The sequence below is a fragment of the Trichosurus vulpecula genome, chromosome 1, assembly GCF_011100635.1.
Source record: "Trichosurus vulpecula isolate mTriVul1 chromosome 1, mTriVul1.pri, whole genome shotgun sequence".
In the NCBI taxonomy this organism is placed as follows: Eukaryota; Metazoa; Chordata; class Mammalia; order Diprotodontia; family Phalangeridae; genus Trichosurus; species Trichosurus vulpecula.
In genome coordinates, this window is record NC_050573.1 from 515025197 (window position 1) to 515050458 (window position 25262).

Sequence of the window (25262 nt, forward strand, 5' to 3'; positions counted from 1 at the left end):
GAAGTGATTCAATTCCCTGGCATAGTGCTGCTACACTGTCCAGGTTTCACAGGCATATACAGGTCAGCACAATGGCTCTGTAGATCTTCATTTTGGTAGGCAGCCTGATAGCTCTTCTCTCCCACACTTTCCTTCAGAGCCTCTCAAACACTGAGCTAGCTCTGGCAATGTGTGCGTCAATCTGATTATCTATGTGTGCATCCCTGGAAAGTATACTGCCAGGGTAAGTGAACTCATCCTCAGTATACAAAATTTTTCAGTCTGATGTAACCAATAGTTCCACATGTAGGTAGTGTGGTGCTAGATGGTGGAAAATCTCTGTTTTCTTGGAGTTAACTGTCAGGCCAAAATTGGCACAAGTTGCAGAGAATCAATCGATATTCTGTTGCATTCAGCCTCAGAGGCTGCACTGAGTGCACAATCATCTGCAAACAAAAAGTTGCATTATCAACTCTCAGCCTTTTCAAGTTAAATAATTTACCATTAGTGCAGTAGCTGACCTTGTTGCCATTTCTGTCTAACAACATTACTGAGTATTGGGGCAGCTAGGTGGCACAGTGAGTAGAGCACCTGGCCCTGGAGTCAGGAGGACCTGAGTTCAAATTCAGCCTCCGATATGTGACACACTTACTAGCTGTGTGACCTTAGGCAAGTCACTTAACCCCAATTGCCCTGCTTTCCCTCCTCAAAAAAACAAAAACAAAACAAAACAAACAAACATTGCTGAAAACCTCATACTAAGAAGCATGGGAACAAGCACACAACCCTGCTTCACTCCATTGGTGACTGGGAAAGTGTGAAAGCATTGGCCATTATCAAGAACACATATAAGCATGCCTTCATGGAACTGGAGTCTAATACTGATGACCTTCTCCTAGCAACCAAATTTTCCTGTGATTTTCCACCAGCCCTCCAAAGCTTTTATCAGGTTGATAACATTACATTTAAACAACTGTTCTACTTCTAGCATTTCTCCTGGAGTTATTGGGCAGAAAATACCATATCAATTGTTCCTTGGCCCTTTCAAAATCACACTGGCTCTTGGGTAGATGACCATCTTTCATGTGAGAGATTAGGCTAATCAGGAGGACTCTGGAAATAATCTTAGCAGCAATGACTAAGGGAGAGACCCCTCTCTGATTTTCACAGGACAACCTATTTTCTTTTCCTTCATAGTGATGGACAATGGAGGCATCCTTGAACTCCTGGGAAATAACCTCCTCTTGCCCTTTTAACTCAGAAGACTTCAGTCAGCTTTTGTATGAGCAATGAACCTCCTGCTTTGTAAATCTCAGTTGAAATAGAATCAACTCCAGGTACTTTGCCGCACCAGAGGAGCCCAATGGCATTCAAAACCTTTTCTTCAGTTGGAAATTGGGCTAAAGAGGGATTCATTTCAACCTGAAGTATATGGTCAATGGCCTCAGCATTGATTGATGATGGTCTGTTGAGAATATTATGGAAGTGTTCAGCCCATCTCTCCAGGATCATATCCTTATCACTAATCAATGTGGCTTCATCAATTCTGAGTTGTTGAGATGCACCCATAGGTCTTTGGTCCATAAATAGCCTTCAGGGAATCATAAAAGTGCTTTGGATTGTTACTATCAGTGTAAAACTGAATTTTATCTGTGTTCTTACTGAGGAAAGAATCCTGCACCTCTGTAAGCTTTGCTTGTACTTTATTTTTGATGGAATTAAATGTCTTCTTAGAGACAGATGAACCATCCTGCTGATAAACTCTGTGGAGTTATCATTTTCCTTTCAGTAACTTTTGGATTTTCCATCATTTTCATCTAAACAATCTTGTGTTTGTGAGTGTTCTGGCTCAGAAGCGTAAAAGCAGTGCTGTATACCAAATCTCTGAAAGTTGCCCACTCCTTTTCTCTTCCACTGTTGTGTCATTCAAGATACTTGCCATAGGAAAGGGACATGGTGTGTAGCACATGTAATGAGGAGTATGGAGAAATCCAGAAATTTAAAAATGGACACTGGAATTTTTTCATTCCCATTATTTTTTAAACTAAGTTTTAATGTTTGTTGAGGCTTATTCTCTGGACTTTTCAGTTCCTCAGAGTCATTCAAAATGATTACTTCAAATTATTGGTAAGGAAACTCATTAAAGTATAAGCTTGAGAAGTTTTTTGCACAGAGAGATGCCTTTTTTTAAGGGCTAGACAACTAAGTACTAACCTTTATTTTTGGTTCATTTAGAACCAGGTTTTAAGATTCAGCCCCCAACCCCCCACAGTTCCCTGGGGACACACACGACATGATACTGACAACTTGGCATGGATCCTGTCAGTATCATGGGTGTTATTTTTCAGAATGTTTCCAAAAACTAAGAAACTTGCGTTTTCTTTTATATCCCCAGTGTTTAGCATTGTGCCTAACACTTACTGCTTAATAATTGTTTGTTGGACAACTCATTGTCATTTGTCAGTGTTCATTCTCACTTTCAGTTCACTCACTTTACTTCACAATCAAGAAGGGAATAAAAAACACCCACTCTTGTATATGGTATTTGTGTGTGGTGGGACACTAGTACTTATGTGATACAGATAGCGTCAATGATTTTGTCAGGTTGGTGAATTCCCTCCAACAACACAAATTGCAACTTATTTATGCGTTAGTACCTAACTCTTGGGTCATTACTTGAGATGCAGAAAGGTTACATGATTTGTTCAGGATCACATAGCCAATGTGTATGTGTATGCATGTGTGCGTGCATGTGTGTAAGTATGTATGTGTGCAGGTGTGTGGTCTGAACGCTATTCTTCTTTATTTCAAGTCTATCACTTTGGCCATTACATGCTGCTGCCCCATATGCATTAGTTATTTTTGCAAAAAGGCAATGTTTTATACAGTCTGGGGTGCTTAGGAGTTGTTGCTTCATTCCAAAGTATCCGGTTAGGTGCAGAAATGACACAAAAACAAAAGACATCAATAAAAATTTTTCTTAAAAAATGTAAATCATTCATTGATGCTGAGCAACATGGTTCAAGCAGCAGATGCTACTGCTGTGCTTCCTGTTTCTGGAACCTCATGAGCAGAAAATTCTGCTATCTAGTTCTGCTATAGAAAAAATTTGGTTCTGTGATCATTGAACTTCAAACTTGAAGCAGTCATCTCAGAAATGAGGCCTTTTTCACTACTAATGCTCAGAGCAAACCTATTACCACCATCAGAAAGCATCTGAGAATGCATTAAATATGTCAGAGACAACACCTTCATATATGAAGGGAAGTAAGATATTATTAAAATAATTTGTGCCCAAACACAATATGCCCCTTATTGACTACCTGTAGAAGGTTTTTTCCCCTATAAAATTTCAGTCTTATGTGGCTACATCCAATCATTCTAAGTGGCTAAGTGGAACTACGGATTGAGTGCTAGCCTTGGGGTCAAGAAGATCTAAGTTGGAATACTAACTTATATGCTATTTTACATATTACCATTGACAAATCACCCAACTCTATTTCTTGAATTCTTTGCTGAACTTCTCACTTTCATGACCCATAAAATGGGGATAATAGCACCTAATTTCCAGGCTGTCCCCTGCCCCCCAAAGATAATACAAGTAAAGAGTTTTACAAATCTGGAAATTCTGTGTAAGTGTATTTATGTAACTATAGTAATGAACAGTAGCTAACATTTATATAATGTTTGCTATGAGCCATGCACTGTGTTGTGTTTTACATATATTATCTCATTTTATTTGCACAACAACTCTGGGAGAGGGGCTCTATTCATATCTCTATTTTACAATTGAGTAATCTGAGGCTAACACAGGTTAAGTGACTTACCCAAGGTCACCTACCTGTGTCTGTGATTTGAAATCTGGTCTTCCTGACTCCAGGCCTGACCTGCTATTGATTATGACACCTACCTTCATTATTATTCTGGGTCTCACACTTGGAACCATTTCCCTCCAAAGACACTAATCCTATCCTCTTGAAGACATCATCAAATAATTAAAATTTATGAGCTATCTTACATTATTATGTTTAGATCTGTATATTTTATGGATTAGTTGATGGGAAAGGTCTTCATGGTGTGTCAGGGTAAGATGGAGAAAATATATAATTAACAAAAGATTTGGCAGTCACCTTTTTCATATTTATTTTGATGTCTTCCTATATGTGTAAATTCTACAGCTTCATTGGAGGAAATAGAATAAAAATTAACCCTCTTTCTATGGAACATAAATCTAGTTGATAAGCAAAGGTGATTCGTCTAGTCAAAAGGAACATCTTGATTTTTCCCCCTTTGTCATTTTCTGATTAAATATCAATTTGGGAAAATGTGAAGATCAAGAGCAAAATGCCAGAATTTCCTAAGCAACAAGATCCAAGGAAAACTAAAAGTGACTAGTTTTAATTTTATGAATAGGAAGAGAGGCCACATACAGTGGCAGTATAGAGGAGAGGGGTTTTGCTTTTGAAATCAGAGGTTATGGTTTGTGATAACAGCTCTAATATTCATCACCTCTGTGATCCTGGGCACATCACTTTCCCGCGTTCCGCCCAAGTTATAGGATGAGGGATTTGGAGTAAATGATCTCTGATATTCTTTCCAGTTCTAAATCTATGATCCTATGAATCCAGCTACTCCCAGGCTTCTTAGAGGGCAAGACATTGAGTTCCTCAATGATGGACACTTCATATGGGAACTTATATCAGTAGGAAGATGTAGATGTTTGTAGAAAACAGAGGATGGCTGAGGGTGTTGATGACAACTGACAGAAATGCTTATTACCACTGCTGAGATGAGATCTTCCTAATAATTCCATCATGTTCACTTTGAAGGCTTACATAGGTGGGTATCTAAAGCAGCTGCCAATTCCCTTCCTTCTTCCTCATAATTTGTAGAGGTGGTGCAAAGGGAATGAGTGCTGGGTTTGGGGCCAGAGGACCTGGGTTCAAGTTCTAGTTCTACTATTTGTCACATTTGTGACCTTAATAACTATTTAATCTATCAGCCCTATATCCCCAAATGTAAAATGAAGAGGTTAAAGTAGATAACTTCCAAATTACCACTAAAATCTGTAGCCCTGAAATTCTGGCTTCCAATAGAGAATGTAAATTTGACAATTTGCACTATCAGCATCTCCCCTGATATTCCTCTATGTTCAGCCTGCTCACCAATTCCCTCCACATTCTTCAATATGGCAATCATAAGACTTAAGTGAAATAAAAAAAACCCAAACACAAAACAACACACTTCCTTCATGAAGAAAAACTCAGGCACCTATGCCTTGGGCTTGAAAAATAAAATGCATGACCAATAATCTCCACAAACAAGGTCTGTTCTTAAAATGTCCACATGTACACAATGTTATGGGAGATTATTTTAATGAATCTGATGTTGAAATTACAGTTAAACAAAATGGTGATTACTTCATTAGACAGTCATTATTTTCACAGTGAAAGATTATTTTTGAAGGTAAAGATAACTTAATCGAATCAGTGAACAAAATACGTCTATTTTGTAACACAACATGTACTAAGTTTCAATTAGTCATAACAGAAAGAAAAAGTAAAACAATAAATAGCCCTCTTAATTTTTTAATGGCTTAAACTCTGCAAGAATTATTTACTAAGAAAAACTAATGACTATTGTCATACTTGAGGGATCTTGGGTTGATAGCACTTCCCAAATTTCAGGAAGAATAGGCTTCGCCACGTTTACATGAGAGTAAGAAGGCACATGATATGTTCTAGATATAACTTTTTTCATTCTGCCAATGTAAATAATCAGAGAAAATGGCAGTTGTAATATCTTTCATGTTTTAGGGTCATTCATTGAAGATATGGACCACAATCTCCTGTGCCATCCTTAGGAGTTCTTCTCAGAAATCTTGATTGTGACTGTCTTGACTTCAGTGTGTTCATGGAGACCATACTCTCCCCTGGAGGGAAAAAAATTCAAAATCTCATTCACTGCTATCGATATAGTATAGTCAGTGACTCAGTATGAACTTGGCTTTTTTCATTAGGATGGATATGACAGAGTAGCCTAGTGGCTAGAAAGAAATTCTTGGAGTCAGGAAGGCCAGGGTTCAAGTCCTTCCTCTGATTCATGCTAGTTATGGGACCATAGGTAAGGCATTTAATGTCTAAGGGCCTCAAATCTCAAAGAATATCCATTAAGGATGAGTTCTTGATCTGTATCAGTAGAAGATATTTCTACATGGGTAATTTTCCATGTTCACAAAATCCCATTTATGGACCATTCAAAAAACTTCAGGCTTAATGCCCTCAGAAATATTTTATCTTCTGAGAAGCATCAAGAACAGAAACAATAACTCTTAGAGGCACCTTATGTATTGATGATTCTTCTCCTATAAAATAATATAAAAAGTTATGGCCTTTTAGTATGCCCAGCTACATTGTTTTAGAAATTGGAAGTTTTAAAACAGTTATATTGGAAGTTATAACACAGGGAGAGTAAATATTCCTTTCTTTCCAAATTGGCACTTGATGAAAAAGCCTTACCACCCTTCCCTAGTTATGCCTCTACATGAGTGGGATTCCAAAACACAAGTGACTAGTGTGCATATATTTTCTACGTGACCACTGAACAGGAGGAAGCTGATTCTTCACATTATTCATAATCATTTTACAGTGATTATTAAAATATTATTGAATTATCATGAGATTAAAGGTGTCCATTCAATAGACAGATCTACCTTTGAGAATTCTAATACTCTTTCAAATAAACACCACCAAATAGATACAGGAAAACCAGAAGAAAACAATGCTTCTAAATAGGCAAATACTATAAAAATACTAGAGGAATTAAACATTCAAGTATTTATTACCAGCCAACTATATTCCATAGTATGCTTATTCTGTTTGCTGTGGTGAAATGGAAAGACCTTTGCTTAAAACTGAGAAGCTAATGTAGCCCCCATGTGTTTTAAAAATGGAAAAATTAGTACATTTTTCTTATAATGATGAACTTATAAAGAAAACCAAGTTGTATAATTCTTTAAATGAATTCAAATATGGTTCTAATTTGATTTTCATCTTTTGTCCAGTAACAATTCATTTCCATGTAAATGTAAGGATGTAGTATTATTTACTTGAATACTTTTTTTATGTTCATCTGGGGAACCTAAGATTCAATGATCTATTTGGGCTTATAGGTTCCTAAGAGGAAGGCCACTTGATAAAGAACTCTGAATTTATTTTTGAGCACATGGGAAACATCAACTGGTATCATGAAGACAAATCTTAAATAATACATATCAGAGATACATCTAATAAAATGCCAAAAGGCCTCACGTACATTTCTCGTCCATTTCCAGACATCTTGAATCCCCCAAATGGGGCTTGAACAGTCCCCACACTATAGCAATTCACTCTGCAAAGACAAAGGTATTTTACATGAACATTTTGGTGTATGTCATTCTCCTTTTGTTTAGTGCCTACCATGGATGAGGTTCTTTGGATTTTATTTTTTGGAAGGGAAGGAAGGAAAGGAATTGAAATAAGCCTTAATTAAGGGTATACTATGTGTCAGCACTGTGCTAAGTGCTTTACAAATATTGTCTCCTTTAACTTTTGGATCAGACCTGTAATTTCATTTGGATACAGAACTGCCCGTGGAAAATGTTTCCCTACCGAAGCAGATCTATATCTGCTCTGCAACTTACAGTCCTAAATTGCTCCAGGACACTTTATAGTCAAATGATTTGTCCAGAGCTATGGCCAGTACATGTCAGAGACAGGTCTTGAACCAAAATCGTCAAGATTTTGAGGCTACATCTTTATCTAATAGAACAAACTTCTCTATAAGGTTTATCAGCCAGTAATTAATGCAACATTTTCTAGGTTTAGATGAACAAAAAGTGAAAGCATTTAATCCTTTAGCTATTAACTCTAGAGTAATTTATACATTTACTTCAATAATTCAATGTGATTGTCATCTCATCAATGTGGGTACTCCCTTTATTGGAGAAGAACAGGTCCATCCACTTGTTTTGGAGCCTGTGTGACACTCAAGAAGCTGAAAGAACTTGTATTTTTGCTGCATTTAATGAATTGCATCACAAGAGAGTCATACTATTTATAAGGTATTTTGTCAATACTTAAATAATATTAACTGATATTATTAGTGTAACAAGTAAAGGGAGCAGTTACCCATACCTAATAAATATTTCATACCTCTTATATGGGCAGGTTGACACCTACCTACTCTGTGGACGATCTTAATCACTTCAACCTGCTCTCTCAGTGAAGGGTCTAAAGTTCCCAATGAAATGGACTTCCACAATGCAATTACATTAAAATTCTCTTGAGGTCCTTTTTCTTCTCCTCCCCCTGCCCTAGAGATGGCCACCATTAGACACAATAGGTATGTATATGTAAAATTATTCTATACCTATGCCTACTTATTTGTTCTTTCTCTGGATGCAGATAGCATCTTTTTTCATATCTCCCTTATTTTTAATTTGTGTTTTTATAATAGTCAAATGATTTAGTTGCTCAAAGTCATTCTCAAAACAATATTGGTGTCACTGCATAAAATATTCTCTTGCTTTTGTTCACCTTCTACATCATTTTATGCAAGTCTTTCCATGCTGGGATATATTTATGTGTATTTTCTGAAATCAGTGTCAAGGATTTTAATGTTTCCTCAAAATGGGCAGGGTCCATTGGCCAATTTGTAGTTAGGTGAAGTAGTGGTTTCATGTAATGCAAGTCAAGCAATTTGGATCAGCAGAATACTTAGTGAGAGCAGTACTCCAGTTTAGTACTCCAATAGTAGATTGTTAGAGAGCACATTGTGAGTTAGCAGACTTACCTCCTTAACTAATGATGCTAGATAAAGAGCACTGAGTGGGGTCTGTTCTGCTGGTTTGATGACCACAGTGTTTCCACAGCAAAGGGCAGGTGCAATTTTTGAAATGGCCGTCATCACTCCCCTCCCACCCCCTTTTCCCTTCCTTTCTTGTAGGGCAAGACAAATTTCTATGCCTCATTGCCTGTGCATCTTATTTCCTAGTTGCATGCAAAAAACTTTTTTGTTTTTGTTTTTAAATATCTGTTTTTAAAGCTTTGAGTTCCAAATTCTCTCCCCTCTTCCCTTCCCCACCCACCCTCCCTAAGAAGGCAAGCAATTCAACATAGGCCACATGCGTATCATTGCGTAAAACCCTTCCACAATACTCATGTTGTGAAAGACTAACTATATTTTGTTCCTTCCTGACCTATCCCCGTTTACTGAATTTTCTCCCTTGACCCTCTCCCTTTTCAAAAGTGTTTGTTTTTGATTACTTCCTCCCCCTATCTGCCCTCCCTTCTATCATGCCCCCTTTTTATCTTCTTCCTCCTCCTTTCCTGTAGGGTAAGATACCCAATTGAGTGTGTATGGTATTCCCTCCTTGGGTCAAATCCGATGAGAGCAAGATTCACTCATTTCCCCTCACCTGCTCCCTCTCCCCTTCCTACAGGACTGGTTTTTCTTGCCACTGTTATGCAAGATAATTTACCCCATTCTATCTCTCCCTTTCTCCCTCTCTCAATATATTCCTCTCTCATCCCTTAATTTGATTTTATTTTTTAGATATCATCCCTTCATACTCAACTCACCTTGTACCCTCTGTTTGTATATATATATATATATACATACACATATATATATATACACATATATATATACACACAGACAGACACACACATATGTACACAGACACACACACATACATATATATATATACACACACATACACACACACACATATATGCATATTCCCTTCAGCTATGCTAATACTGAGGTCTCATGAATCATACACATCATCTTTCCATGTAGGAATGTAAACAAAACAGTTCAACTTTAGTAAGTCCCTTGTGATTTCTCTTTCTTGTTTACCTTTTCATGCTTCTCTTGATTCTTGTGTTTGAAAGTCAAATTTTCTATTCAGCTCTGGTCTTTTCACTGAGAAAGCTTGAAAGTCCTCTATTTTATTGAAAATCCATATTTTGCCTTGGAGCATGATACTCAGTTTTGCTGGGTAGGTGATTCTTGGTTTTAATCCTAGCTCCACTGACCTCCAGAATATCATATTCCAAGCCCTTTGATCCCTTAATGTAGAAGCTGCTGCTAGATCTTGGGTTATTCTGATTGTGTCTGCACAATACTCAAATTGTTTCTTTCTGGCTGCTTGCAATATTTTCTCCTTGATCTGGGAGCTCTGGAATTTGGTGACAATATTCCTAGGAATTTTCTTTTTGGGATCTTTTTGAGGAGGTGATCTGTGGATTCTTTCCATTTCTATTTTATTCTCTGCTTCTAGAATATCAGGTCTGTTCTCCTTGATAATTTCTTGAAAGATGATACCTAGCCTCTTTTTTTGATCATGGCTTTCAGGTAGTCCAATAATTTTTAAATTCTCTCTCCTGGATCTATTTTCCAGGTCAGTGGTTTTTCCAATGAGATATTTCACAATGTCTTTCACTTTTTCATTCCTTTGGTTCTGTTTTATAATATCTGGATTTCTCATCAAGTCAGTATCTTCCACTTGCTCCAATCTAATTTTTAAGGTAGTATTTTCTTCAGTGGTCTTTTGGACCTCCTTTTCCATTTGGCTAATTCTGCCTTTCAAGGCATACTTCTCCTCATTGACTTTTTGGAGCTCTTTTGCCTTGTGAATTAGTCTAGTTGTTAAGGTGTTGTACTTTGTTCCAAGCTTGAGGGGATGTGCTGTTGTTTTCAGAGCTATTTCTATACAGCCAGCTCTGCCACACCAGCACTCCTCCTTCTCCAAGAACTTTCAACCCAGACCTGACTCAGATCTTAAGCAGGCTCTGCACTCCTGCTCTGATCTGCCACTTAATTCCTCCCATCAGGTGGGCCTGCAGCCGGAAGCAACTGCAGCTGTAGTTCTGTAGCTGCACTGCCTCTGCTCCCCCCAGGGCGGTGGCCAACCCACAAACTCCTTTCATTCCCCACAGCTTTTCCCACTAACCTTCTCTGTTGTCTTTGGTGTTTGTGGGTTAAGAAGTCTGGTAACTGCCACAGCTCACTGATTCAGGGTGCTAGGGCCTGTTCCAGCCGGCTCAGCTCACTTATTCAGAGAGCTAGGGCCTGTTCCACCTGGCTCCTGGTCTGGTTGGTCCTGCCACCACTCACATTCCACTCCACTCCCAGCTCCACGCATGATAGACCTCACCCAGTGACCATCTAGACTGTCCTGGTCTGGAGCCCTGCTTCCCTCTGGTATTTTGTGGGTTCTGCAGTTCTAGAATTTGTTCAGAGCCATTTTTATAGGTTTTTGGAAGGACATGGAGGGGAGCTCACGCAAGTTGAAAAGGTAACCGTTTACCCTACAAACAGTAGCTTCTGCTGTTTCCATGCTCGTCTTTGCCGCAGTCCCTGCAATTTTCACCCTGTCTTGGCCTCCTGTTGTCTCAATCACACGGATCCTGTGGATGGTACCCACACCTCGTCACCTTCACCTCACCAGCATAGAAGCCAGGTTGCCCATGGACACGGGATTATCCTTCCCATGGCAATTCAAATTCATCCTAGGGCAGTGCGCATGCAGTCCTCTATTCTTCTCTGTCCTCTCGTAGGAAGGAGGCTCCATGGGAATCGTCGGGGTGCACGTGTGGCTCCACGCGGGGCCCCAGGTTTGGGTGCCACTTGTTGGGGTCCTTACCCCCCCCCCCAACTCCCAGGCCTTTGTCCAGCAAAGGCCTGATGTCGCGGACAGTGAATGAGGCAGGAGGCAAGATGGTGAATAACTCCGATTTATTCAGGTTAGTAGCAAACTTTTATATCTTTGGTTATATAGCCACTAGGGCCACCCAGGTTCCTCCTATTCTCCTCCTCTCTTTTTCCCTGAGCTCTCCCAAGATTCCCTTGTGGTCAGGCAAATCCAGACTAAGAAACGGAAGTGCCATGTGGTCACAAAGGCGAGACCCTTCCTCCTGACTCCATCTTGTTCCACCCTTACCTCACAGCCCTGAGTTTACCTCAGCAGGCCCTGGGCGTGGAGGTCCAGCGAGGGCAGGGGTCAGCTCTAACTTGCCCTGTTACACATCATGATCAACAAGTGGACTTTGAAGGCTTACCTGGGTTGGTATCTAAAGCAGTCACCAACTACCTTCCTTTTTTCTCACAGTTTCTGGTTCTACTATTTGTCAGATTTGTGACCTTAATAACTAGTTTATCCTATCTGTCCTACTTCCCCAACTGTAAAATGAAGAGGTTGAAGTAGATAGTTTCCAAATTACCTTTCAAGTCTGTAACCCTGAATCTCTGGCTTCCCATAGAGAATGTAAATTTGATAACTTGCACTGTCAGCATCTTCTTTATTATTTCTCTATGTTCACCCTGCTCGCCAATTCCTCTCCACATTCTTCAATAAGACAATCATAAGACTTGAGTGAAATAAAAAAAAACCCAAACAAAACAACATACTGTCTTTATGAGGAAAAGGTCAGGGACCTATGCCTTAGACTTAAAAAATAAAATGCATGACTAATTCAACACCAAATATATCTTACATTACATGGCACTGAAACCTCCCCAAAGAAGATCTGTTCCTAAAATGTCCACACACACACAATGTTATATAAGATTATTTTAATGAATCTGATATTCAAATTACAGTTAAGCAGAGAGGTTATTACTTCATTAGACATAGTCATTATTTTCACAGTGAAGGATTGTTTCTGAAGGTAAGGATGACTTAATAGGATCAGTGAACAGAGTATATCTATTTTGAAACATACCATGTACTAAGTTTTAATTAACAATAAATGGCCCTCAATTTTTTAATGGCTTAAACTCTGCAAGAATTATTTACTAAGAAAAACTCATGACTGTTGTTATACTTGAGGGATCTTGGGTTGATAGCACTTCCCAAATTTCAGGAAGAATAGGCTTCGCCACGTTTACATGAGAGTAAGAAGGCACATGATATGTTCTAGATATAACTTTTTTCATTCTGCCAATGTAAATAATCAGAGAAAATGGTAGTTGTAATATCTTTCATGTTTTAGGGTCATTCATTGAAGATATGGACCACCATCTCCTGTGCCATTCTTAGGAGTTCTTCTCAGAAATCTTGATTGTGACTGTCTTGACTTCAGTGTATTCATGGAGACCATACTCTCCCCTGGAGGGGAAAAAGATTCAAAATTGCATTCACTGTTATCCATATAATATAGTCAATGACTCAATATGAATTTGGCTTTCTTCATTAGGACAGATATAAGACAGAGTAGCCTAGTGGCTAGAAAGAAATTCTTGGAGTCAGGAAGGCCAGGTTTCAAGACCTTCCTCTGACTCATGCTAGCTATATGACCATGGGTAAGGCACTTAATGTCTAAGGGCCTCAAATCTCAAAGAATATACATTAAAGATGAATTCTTGATCTGTATCAGTAGAAGATATTTCTACATGCGTAATTTTCCATGTTCACAAAATCCCATTTATGGACCATTCACAAAAACTTTAGGATTAATGCCCTCAGAAACATTTTATCTTCTGAGAAGCATCAAGTATAGAAATAAAAACTATTAGAGGCACCTTATGTATTAATGGTTCTTCTCCTATAAAATCATATAGAAAGTTATGGCTTTTTGGAATGCCCAGCTCCATTGTTTTATAAATTGGAAGTTTAAAAATTCATGTTCTTATTGTAGTTAAGTGACACATATATTACTCCATTAGACACAGGGCTGACATCCTAGGATTGTTTCCAAAGCCAATTGCAGGGGAATATCTAGCTATGTAAGTAATTGGTGGTGGATGGAGAGTAAGGAGTGGAATGAGCCAGCAACACAGTATGGAGGACAATTGGAGGGGATAGGGCACAGTATGTAGAGAGGACAGTTAAACTATGTACAGTTTCTTTGGGTAAAGTGGTGGCCTGCCTCCCTGTCAATCTGCTAAGAGCTGTGACCTTGTTCCATTTCTTAGAGACCATACTGTACCTCCAAACTCTTGAAGAAGTGCAGGCTGTCAGCCAATGAGGCAAGGAGTGTGTGAACATTTGTAAGATGGGCTGAGTAAATATTCCTTTCTTTCCAAATTGGTACCTGATGCAAAGTCCTCACCACCCTTCCCTAGTTATGTCTCTAAGTGAGTGAGATTCCAAAACACAAGTGAATATTGTGCATATATTTTCTAGGTGATCACTGAACAGGAGGAAGCTGAATCTTCACAGTATTCAAGAATCATTTTACAGTGATTATTAAAAAATCATTAAATCATTGAATTATCTTGAGGTTAAAGGTGACCATTCAATAGACAGATTTACCACTGAGAATTCTAATACTCTTTCAAATAAACACCACCAAATAGATACAGCAAAACAAGAAGAAAACAATACTTCTAAATAAGCAAATACTATAAAAATACAACAGAGGAATTAAACATTCAAGTACTTATTAACAGCAACCTATATTCCATAGTATGGTTATTTTGTTGGCTGGGATGAAATGGAAGGAACTTTGTTTAAAACTGAGAAGCTAACATAGCCCCTAGATATTATAAAGTGGAAAAATTAGTGCATTTTATTATAATGATGAATTTATAAAAAAATAAGTTAAATAATTCTTTTAATGAATTTGAATATGGTGCTGTGGTGCTAGTGTGATCAAAGATCTTCCCTGCTCATTCAATTGGCCTCAGGTGGAGCTAGTTAAGGGAAGCTCAATTAGGAGAGGCTTGCTTGTAGGCAGGCCCACACCCTTTTGCTATTAGGTGCTAAGCCCCTGTATTGGCAACCAAAAATGGGCTCCTTAGCACTTAGTCAACAAGTGCCCTTGACTAGTTTGGCTTTTTCCCCTGAACTGAATGCTGTTTGTATCTTGGACTGGAGTAAGCTTGTCGGCCCCTTCACCTTGCTTCCCTTGCTTGGGCTGATGGAAAGAGCCTGTGCTTTTCTGGTCAGCCCCTTCGCCTTGCTTGGGCAGATTGGGGGAGCCTGTGCTTTCCCCGGCGTGCCTTGCACCCCCGCAGAAGCTGGATGGTTAAAAGCAGCTCCCGTTGGAGCCAGAGGCTGCTACAGCTACAGTTACAGCTACAGTTACAGCTACAGTTACAGCTACAGTTACAGCTACAGTTACAGCTACAGTTACAGCTACAGTTACAGCTACAGTTACAGTTACAGTTACAGCTACAGTTACAGTTACAGTTACAGACACAGCCACAGCCACAGCTGAAGCAGGAGCTGCCAGTAGCAGAGCTGACCTACGGGAGGAAGCTGAACAAAGACTTCAGGCCAGTGGGTAATCTTATTACCATAGAGGGGGAAGCATGATTTTGCTTTACGCAATCATGCTTCTCTGTAGCCTCCTGGTTACTCTTTCAAGGCGTACTTATTGGGCCTGGAAGCCTTTGATCAATATATCAAAATGGGGTTGCTGGTTCATGGGTTGGTTACTGTGGAGCCAAAATATATGTTTTGATTCTTTTGCCTTCTACTTTGAGAGTTTCTTATATCCGGCGGTTCCGAACGTTTCAGACATGTTTATGATCCTCTTTGAGATTATAAACTCTGCCCTCCTAATACAGCCCCAGGCCTACAACCATTTGCTACCAGTTGCTAAGCCCCAGGCCTACACAGGGTACCTCTATCCTGTGGGTTAACCATTAAGCTCAGACTGGAGAGAGCTGTGGAGACCAGAAAGCTGCAGAGAGAAGAGAGAGATGGAGAGACAGAGATGCAGAAATGCAGAGCCATAGAGATGGAGAGACACTGAGATGGAGAGAGAGAGAAAGAACTGCAAGGGCTCTGAGAACTATAGGGGCTTTCAGAACTCCAACCTCTCAGAACTGCGGGAGGAGATGATGCAGGCAAACAGACAGTTAGGATTTGTGAGTGAGTGTTTATGGGAAGGCCCTACCAGAGGGGAAGTTACAGGATGACTTGGCTCTTTGCTGTGATGTCATGTTTTGATTTCCTTGCTGTTACATTGAAATGGATTTACTGGTTTTGGGATATAATTGTTGCTATGTCAAATTGTGATGATTGGTTTTGGGATTTGATCCTCTAGTGTCTGAATAAATGTTTTACTTCTTCTGCCTTCTATACAGAGAGTCTCTTACACTTTGCAATTCCGAACTATATAGGCATATTTGTGGTCACCATTGATATCATGAATCTTGCCTTACTGATACAGGTTCTATTTTGATTTTGATTTTTTGTCCAGTAACAATTCACATCTATATAAATGTAAGGATGCAATTTTATCTATTTGAATACTCTTTTTCATATTAATCGGTGGAACCTAAAATTCAACAAGCTATTTGGGCTTATAGGTTCCTAAGGAAGAGGAAAGAGGGCATATGATGAGAAAGAGACTCTGAATTTATTTGTGAGCACATGGGAAACATCAACAGGTATCATGAAGACAAATTCTAAGTAACACATATTGTGGATATGCCACATAAAATGCCAAAATTCTTTACGTACATTTCTCGCCCATTTCCAGACATCTTGAATCCACCAAAAGGGGCTTGAGGAGAACCTCCAGCATAGCAATTCACCCTGTAAAGACAAAGGTATTTTTACATTAACATTTTGGTGTATTTCACTTTGCATTTGTTTAGTACCTACCATGGATGAGATTCTTTTGATTTTAATTTTGGAAGGGAAGGGAGGAAAGGAAAGGAAATAAGCATTAATTAAGTGTACACTATGTGTCAGGCACTGTGCTAAGTCCTTATAACTCCTTTAACTTTTGGATCAGACCTGTAAGTTCATTTGGATATAGAACTCCCAGTGAAAAATGTTTCTTTACCAAAGTAGTACTTACAGTCCTAAATTGCTCCAGGACACTTAATGGTCAAATAATTTGTCCAGAACTATGGCCAATATATGTCAGAGGCAGGCCTTGAACCAAGGTCTTCGAGATTTTGAGGCTATCTCTTTATCTAATAGAACAAACTACTTCTCTATAAAGGTCATGATAGGTAATTAATGCAAAATTTTCTAGGTTTAGATGAACTATAAAGGGGATAGCACTTAACTCATTAGCTATTAACTCTAGAATAATTTTTATATTTGCTTAAATAATTGAATGGCATTGTCATCTCATCAATTTGTGTATTCCCTCTATTGGAGGAGAACAGGCCCATCCACTTTTTTTTGGAGCCTGTATGACACTCAAGAAGCTGAAAGAACTTATATTTTCTTACATTTTAATAGATTGCATCCCAAGAGACTCTTGTACTATTTATAAGTTATGTTGTCGATACTTCGATAATGCTAATTGATGTTATTAGTATGACAGGTAAAGGGGGTAGTTACCAATATTTAATATTTCACACCTCTTATATGGGTATGTTGACACCTACTTATTGTGTGGGCTATCTTGCTCACTTTAGCCTGCACTCCCAGTGACGGGTCTAAAGTTCCCATTGAAACGGACTGCCACAATATCACTACATTAAAATTCTCTTGAGGTCCTAAGGTTAAGCATGTTTTGGGCTATATATACTTGGTATATAACCATGTTATCTCTTGAGCCCCCACTGATGCATTTCCATTTATATAAACAAGCCACTTACAATGATGACACTTTCAAGTTGTAAATAAAATCATCTCCTTTACAAAAAGGTGAAAAAGATAACAACAACATTGCAGGTACTGATGTACTAAAGCAAATGTTTGAACAATGCAACACATTACAGTCTATAAATAATAATAATAATAACTAACACTTACATAACACTCATTATGTGCCAGGTATTATTCTAAGCACTTTATCATTGTTATGTCATTTGATCAAATAACTTCATAATGACCTCAGAAGGAAGGTGCTATTATTATGCCCATTTAATAGATGAGGAAACAGAGGCAAATAGAGGTTAAGTGACTTGCTCAGGGCCACACAGCAAATGAATGAGGCCACATTTGACCTCAGATCTTTCTAATTCCAGATTCAGTGTTCTATCCACTGAACTTCTTAGGTCATAATCTCAAACTGTAGCACTTAGCATCAGTGGGGGACAGTTGACCTACACTTACAAAAACCTGTCAAGAGAGCATAGGAATCAGCCAAACCCATGCTCTTTAGAAGTACCTCATAATTCTGGGTTTCTGGACCTCAGTATCTTCTTTTTGTCTCAAGAACCACCAATAAAAGTTCTCAGAACATAACATTTTTAAAGGTAAAATCATAGGTGCTTTTTAAATGCCTAGAAATTCCTACAGAAAAGATAATGGAACCACGGGAAAATTCTTAAGGTGGGGAAAATCTTGTGGTTCCAGGGATTCTTTAGCATAGTGCTTCTCAGACTAGAAGTTGGAACTCTCACTAAGACGGAAGTCTATTGGACTGCTTCTGGCAATGCATTACACACACACACACACACAAACACACAAACACAAACATACACGTTATTAGGACTAGCTACGATGGAGAGTGCAGGTAGGAGAAAGCGTCAAAGGAACAGTTTGGATTAAGAAGGAGTAGCTATATGAATGATCCCTTGTCCTAGCCTAAGGTAGGGCCAAAAATGACTAGAAGGCAGGTACATCAAAATTGCAATGTGACCTCAAAGGCTGATACAGCAGCTAATCTGAGAATAGACAAATCCTACAAGAAACGGGACAAAGAGGTTAATTACAGAAAACTGCCATATCACCTTGAAGTGCTGATGTAGGAAAACAACTGAATTTAGAGTCATGGGACTTGGTGTTGTATCCCAGTTTTGTCCTTTACTGTGTGACTTCAACATGCCACTTCACTTCTTTGAGACTCAGATTTCTGATCTATCAGATTCAAGCGGTTGGACTAAATGAACCCCAAGTTTCCTTTGAAGTCTAAATAACATGTCCCTAAATATAACCAAGAAGATAGGGTTCAGTTCTTGCCTCTCAACTATACTGGCCATGTGACCCTGTGCAAATTATTAACCTCTCAACGCCACTGGCAATGCTCTAAGGCAACTTTCCAAGCTTCAGAGCAGGTGCTAGTTTGCACTGGTGGGGGTGTTTTCCTCACTGGGAGATCCTCATACTAATGACATCATAGGTCTACTCCCCAAATAAGAATCTGTAACATTAACATATAACACTGTGCCTTCTACATCAAATAATATAGTGCTGAACATGTAGTAGGTACTGACAAATTATTACTGATTAATTAATTTTTCCCTGTTATCTTGGACCTGTAGTTTCACTGGTATAGTTTCCACTCTTAGTAGGAAATCCTTTCTGTTGATGGAGCAAGACAACTGATGTTTTAACATAATCTTATGTTCCTGTAAGACAAAGGGTTAAATGACTTGCCACACAGCTAGTGTTTGTCAGAGGAAGGGTATGAACGTGAGTCTTTCTCACTCCAAGGATGGTCCTCAGACATTTACTGGATGTACGACACTGGCCAAGTTACATAAATGCCTCCATTTCCACATCTTTAAAATGGACGTAATTCTACCGCTTACCTCCCAGGGATGCTGTCTGGTTAAAATGAGATAATATTTATAAAGTGCTTTGCAATCTTTAAATCTCTCTATAAAGTCCACCTTTGTTATCATAGCTATATTTTATATTATCATATAATATTATTTATTATGACATTTATATTAATAATATTATATATTTTATATTAAATGTTTTGTGTAACATGTATTATTTATAATGTTTTTATATATTATACATCATTAAAATTTGTTCTTCATATTACTAAAAGCAATATTATTATTTACTAACACCAAAATGCCTCTCAATTAGTTAATTTTAAACAACACATTTCATTAAAACATCTTCAGGAACCAAACCATGTAGGATAGACAGATCTCAATTAAACTACTGTTATTACTCATCTATAAAATCATCAAAAGTGCAGAAAAAAGCAGAGAAAACCTACATCTCAGGGGCCTACCTGGTCTGAAAGAAAAAAATGTTGTTTTCCAAATGTCCAAGTTTTTCTTTTAATGTGACTTAAGACGTGATGTAATCTCCTAAAAGGCCATATCAATAAGTTTTGACTTACCGGACTCCTCCAGCTTGAAGGGCAGAGGCAATGGTTAAGGCTTTATCAAGGTCTTTGGTGAAAATGCCTGCTGCTAAGCCATAGTGGGTGTTGTTGGCCCTCCTGATTACTTCATCAACAGTTTTAAATTTCATGATTTGCTGGACTGGTCCAAAAATCTGCTCCATAGAAAGAAGGAGAGAGAAAGAAGTAGAGACAATGAGAGAAGAAAGGAAGGGGGAAGGGGAAAAGCACACAAATATGAATTAAATCAAATTAACTGCTTTGTTGTTGTGTGTATAGTTTGTTTTGGTTTGTTTGTTCATTTAGTTTGGGGTGATAAGTTTTTTAAGAATGGATGTTTTCTTAACATGAAATATGAAATCACTTTGCAGTAAATTGGTCCCCATACTCATGTGTTAGAATTATACCTATGACAAGTAATTTTTGACAAATAGACTGTAAGCTCCTCAAGATCAAAGAGTAGTTCTACATTGTTTTTATTCCCAGTGACAAGCATAGTACCTTGCACATAGTAGTCATTTAATAAATGCTTTTTGAATGAATATCCTGGAAGAAAACAGGTCGGGAGGCACCATGGTATAGTGGAGAGAATGCCAGAATCAGAATCAGAATCAGATGTCATGGGCACTCACGTTGGCTCTGCAATTTACTACCTGTTTGATTTTGCTCAAATCACTTTGCCTTTTTTCAGTCTTTATTTCCTTAACTGTAAAAGGGGGGTAGAATGATGACTTCCGAGGCCACTAAAAAACTTTAGAACTATGATTGTATACATAAGATAAATAACATTTATGTGAGAAATCAAATTCAAAGTGAGGATTTTTTTTATCTTCCTATTCCTCCTTTTAATATTTTGAAAATATTTAATTATTTATTTTTCAGTTTTCAACATTCATTTCCATAAGTTCCATTTACTTTCTCCAGTTTGTTATGAAAGGGGATGGGCAGCATGATCTTCATTCCCCCTTCTTCCCTGAGCTAACACCGGCCAAAAGATTACTTGTGCCACACACTGCTTACCTGCTCTGAACCCCATCCCCATGGCATTATGTAAGAAGGAACATCTGTGTATGTGTATTTGCAGGCATGTGTACATACATACATACATACATACATACATACATACCTACATTATTAATATATGTATATTTATGTATATGCCTGTTGCAAAGTATTACATGTACCCTTAAGTGGCTGTAAAAGATTAGTATATCTATTTACCTATCAGGAAATGACTCAGAAATTGGTGAGAACAAAGCCTGCTATGGAAAATATACAATTTGAAATGGTACTCAAAATACCCTCTAGAAATAATAGCTTTTAATGAATTATCTGTAGTATATTTTAAAATCTATAACTTCTTTTGACCATGCATTTGGTTTTGAGGTTGCTACTTTGCAACCAGTGAAAAAACGTAATGTTACTCTAGTACCTTAGACAAGTGAATTTAATTTTTGTTACCCTACTTTCCTTATGTGTAAAAGGAGGGAGCTGATGCAGATCAAAGCTCATAGAGTGATATCAAAGTGATATCAAAGATTCCCTCCAAGTCTAAAAATAAAATCTATACTTTCAATTTATCCAAATCCCTGGCCAGATACTTCATATTTTTCTACCAAAAAATGAGAGAAGTTGTGGAAGATCTGAGCCCAGGCAATTCTTAATGTGGCCACTTCCTTTTTGGCAAAGAGATGGGGACTACTAATGCAGAATATTACATAATGCTGTCATACTCGATCTCTCTGTCAGTCAATTCTGCCTGTTGTTCTTTAAAATAATGGAGAGTCAATGAAAGAAGGAGCTTATTGGGCAATATCTGTAGTATCAAAAAAGGCACCAATAAAACTTTTAAAAAATGCCAAATATAGACAAACAACATGAGTAAGATATTATGTTCCTAGGTCTTAATTTTCTGCTATAAACCTTCCATTTAAGTTCAGGTCTGGCCAACAAGCATTACACAAAGACTGGACTAATGATTCATAGATGCCTAAAAATTCTTTAAACAAAGTCAGATAATTACTTTCTCAAAGTAAAGTTATTCCTCTCTGAAAGAGAACTGCATGCTTATATATGGCCAGAGGCCTTTGGAACTGAATAAGGCTATAATGCAGATTGATTGATTGTAAAGGGAAACAAGTAAACATTGATGGCAAAATGGTCTCATGAGGAGAATTTGGGCAAGAATCAGGAGGACTGGAATTCTGCTCCCATATTTCCATCAACCAGCTGTGATACCTTAGGCAAGTCATTATGCCATCACTAAATGTCAGTTGTATTGTCTGTTAAAAGGGTAATAACAATGAGTGAGGTAACAGAAAAATATAAAGGATCTCTGATTTTATCAGTGTTGGGAATTCCCTCCAAGAAAATCATAGCATTATCATGCTATGATTTTTTTATGTAAATCCTAAGGAGTGGCTGAATCACAGAGAGGTTAAGTGACATATCCACATGGCTAGTAAGTGTCAGAAGCAAGATTTAAAACTAGGTCTTTCCAACCAGGTGATTAACACTTATCCGTAATATCATGATGTCTCTGTGTGAGTAGGGATGACAAGATCAGAGATTCTAGCACTCTCTGAAAAGTTAAACAGGCTTTAGGAAGATGGCTGTGCGATCCTGGGAATGTCACTTAACTCTGCTTTCCTCAGGTCCCCCTTTTGTGAAATGAGCTGGAGAAGGAAATGAGAAAACACTAAAAAAATTCAGTATCTTTGCCAAAAAAAATCCCAAATGGGATCGAGAAGTATTGGACATGACTGAACAATGACAACTACAACAAATGAAGACAGTACACATGGGTATGCTGGGAAATGTCTACAACTGGATGTCCAAAAATGGAGCCTCAGATTTAGTTTTGATCTGCATTATGAACCTTTTGTTCCTCTTTCTCAAGTCTATTCATGCAACAAAACAAATCATAGCTTCTGAGGTTTGATGTTTTCAAAGTCTAAATTCATGGGATGAATATTTAACAATTGTGGAACAAGTGGAACAGCCTCCAGCATTCCACTGAATGATGTTACTATTAACTACCTTATTCTAGGGCTGAAGAGCAATACTTCTAGTATTGCTTCTAGTTTCTGTCAATGTGATTTTTTTTCATTCAGATATCGTGACTCTTTTTGGTCTTTGCCATCTAGACAGATGGATGGATAGATAGAAAGATAGATAGATAGATAGATGGATATTAAAAAACTGGAGAGGGGTCAAAGTAGTTCAGTGGCAATAGCATTTGTTGGTTTTGGAGTCATAGGATATGGGTTCACATGCCTATTGAATACTGAAGATTTGTGTGATCTTGTATGACTTACTCTCAAGGCCTCAGTTTTTCATCTGGATAATAAAGGTGTGTTCAAGTCTTCTGAGGTCCCTTCTATGACCTTATGCTCCTAACAGTATGACCCAACCATTAACAAGATGAAACAAACAGGTTTGTTAGAAAAAGTAGAAGTAAAAGGAATATACTTGATGTAAAAAAAAGAAGACTAAGGAGTAACTCCAAGGCTATTATCTTGTGAGGAAAGTGTAACTAGTGTGTTCTCTACATTTCTGATAAATAATAGACATTCTGTAATCCTTAGCCTGCTATTTAAATGTTAGCAATAAGTATCATTATGGTTAGTATTAGATTGAGTTGGACTGAAGGGAAATCTTTCTTTTTTAATTTCAATTTTTAGTTTTCAACATTTATTTCCACAAATTTTGACTTCCAAATTTACTCCCCATCTCTCCCAGAGATACATACAAACATATATACATATATATGTATATATGTATGTATGTGTATGTATGTATGTATGTGTATATATATATATATATATATATATATATATATATATATGTATGTATGTATGTATGTATGTATGTATTCCTGAAGGGAAAACCTTTTGAAAGTCAGGGTGACAAAAATGTTGAGAAGTCTTCATCTCTCCAGAAATTTCAACAACAAACCAACAATTTATTCTGGATGGCATAGTTATCCCCAAGCATGAAAGGTAGTGCTCTGGATCAGATAGCATCTCTTCAAGGTCTATGATTCTTAAATAGCCTCAGTGACTTCAATTATATTTTATAAATATATATCATATATATATGTATATATATATATATCATATATATATATATATATCAATTATATTTTATAAATTGAAGTCAAGCCAATAATGACCTGCACAAGGAAGGGTAAGTGTTATGAAGGTTCCCTATCATTGAAAAGGGGGAAAATGCTAATTAATATGGTGCTTTTATGATTTCTAAGTTTTTTTAGCATGTAGAAATAGTTTCTCTTCCTATTATTTGGATATAGTATAGTTTGGAACTGTCATATGATAATTAGTATTTATTGCCAGAGGGTTTGGGAGTGCTTAGTGCTCCCTTCTGTAGTGAAAGTTCAATCAGTGAATGAGACAAGCCAATTAAGGTAAAAATAGAGGGGGAGATTCACATCTATGGGAGGGAAAATATTCATCTAGTTGTGTCTTGAAAATGGATACTTTGTGTACAAGTGTGTAGATAAAAAAGAAAGTAACTGAAGGAACAGGCTGGAACCAAGGCCTTTACCTCTTCTTTGGCGATGCGCATCTCATCAGTAACATTGGAGAAAACTGTGGGCTGGATGAAGAAACCTTTGTCTCCCCATGGTCCTCCTCCACATTCCAGTTTGGCTCCTTGCTTCTTCCCACTCTCAATGAGGTCAAGTATTTTATTGTACTGCTCTTTATCAATCTACATGAATATGAAGGGAAAGGGAGGGAGGGATAACATAAAGGAAAGAAAAAATAAACTTAAAGTGACAATGATTCTTTGAACTTGTGATTAAAAAAAGAAAATGGTTAAGTGTTGCAAATATATCTAAATAGCTTTATTGGCCTTAAAGTTAGCTTTTTAAAAAAATCTGTCTCTGTAAAATATTACATAAGTGTAAATTAAGATTAATCATTGGCAATGAATGGGCAAAAGCTGGGGGAAGAGGGAAGGATGGGCTGGTGGCCTGTGGAATTAGAGAATTTAGGGGGAAATAGAATTTATAAGCAAGGAGGAAATAGAAAAAGGTAGTGGAGAAAGTAGAGAGTGGTTTTGGCCTGAATTCAGCAAAGTAGTTTAGTAAAGGGAAAGTTTGAATTTTATGTTAAGGTATGAGCTCTCACTATGTTCCATCCACTTCTAGGTCTCACATCCCCTGTGAATTAGTAGAAAAGCATAACAAAATGCCCATTTTGGTTAAAGGAATTAGTCTGACCTTCATTTGAAGGACACTATACAGCAAGATTCCTCTTTTCTGTACTA

General features: G+C 37.7%; 1 protein-coding gene across 1 annotated transcript in view; it reads right to left on the reverse strand.

The window, feature by feature from the left end:
- Positions 1–12727: 12727 nt before the first annotated feature.
- The window catches only part of LOC118833610 (retinal dehydrogenase 1-like), a 42560-nt gene continuing 30025 nt past the window's right edge, over positions 12728–25262 (reverse strand). The window contains exons 10-13 of the mRNA XM_036740987.1: positions 24537–24701; positions 19968–20125; positions 16439–16513; positions 12728–13132 (exon numbers count right to left, since the gene is read on the reverse strand). Coding sequence (XP_036596882.1) covers positions 13060–13132; positions 16439–16513; positions 19968–20125; positions 24537–24701 — 471 coding nt within the window. The 3' untranslated portion in view covers positions 12728–13059. The remainder of the gene's footprint in view (positions 13133–16438; positions 16514–19967; positions 20126–24536; positions 24702–25262) is intronic.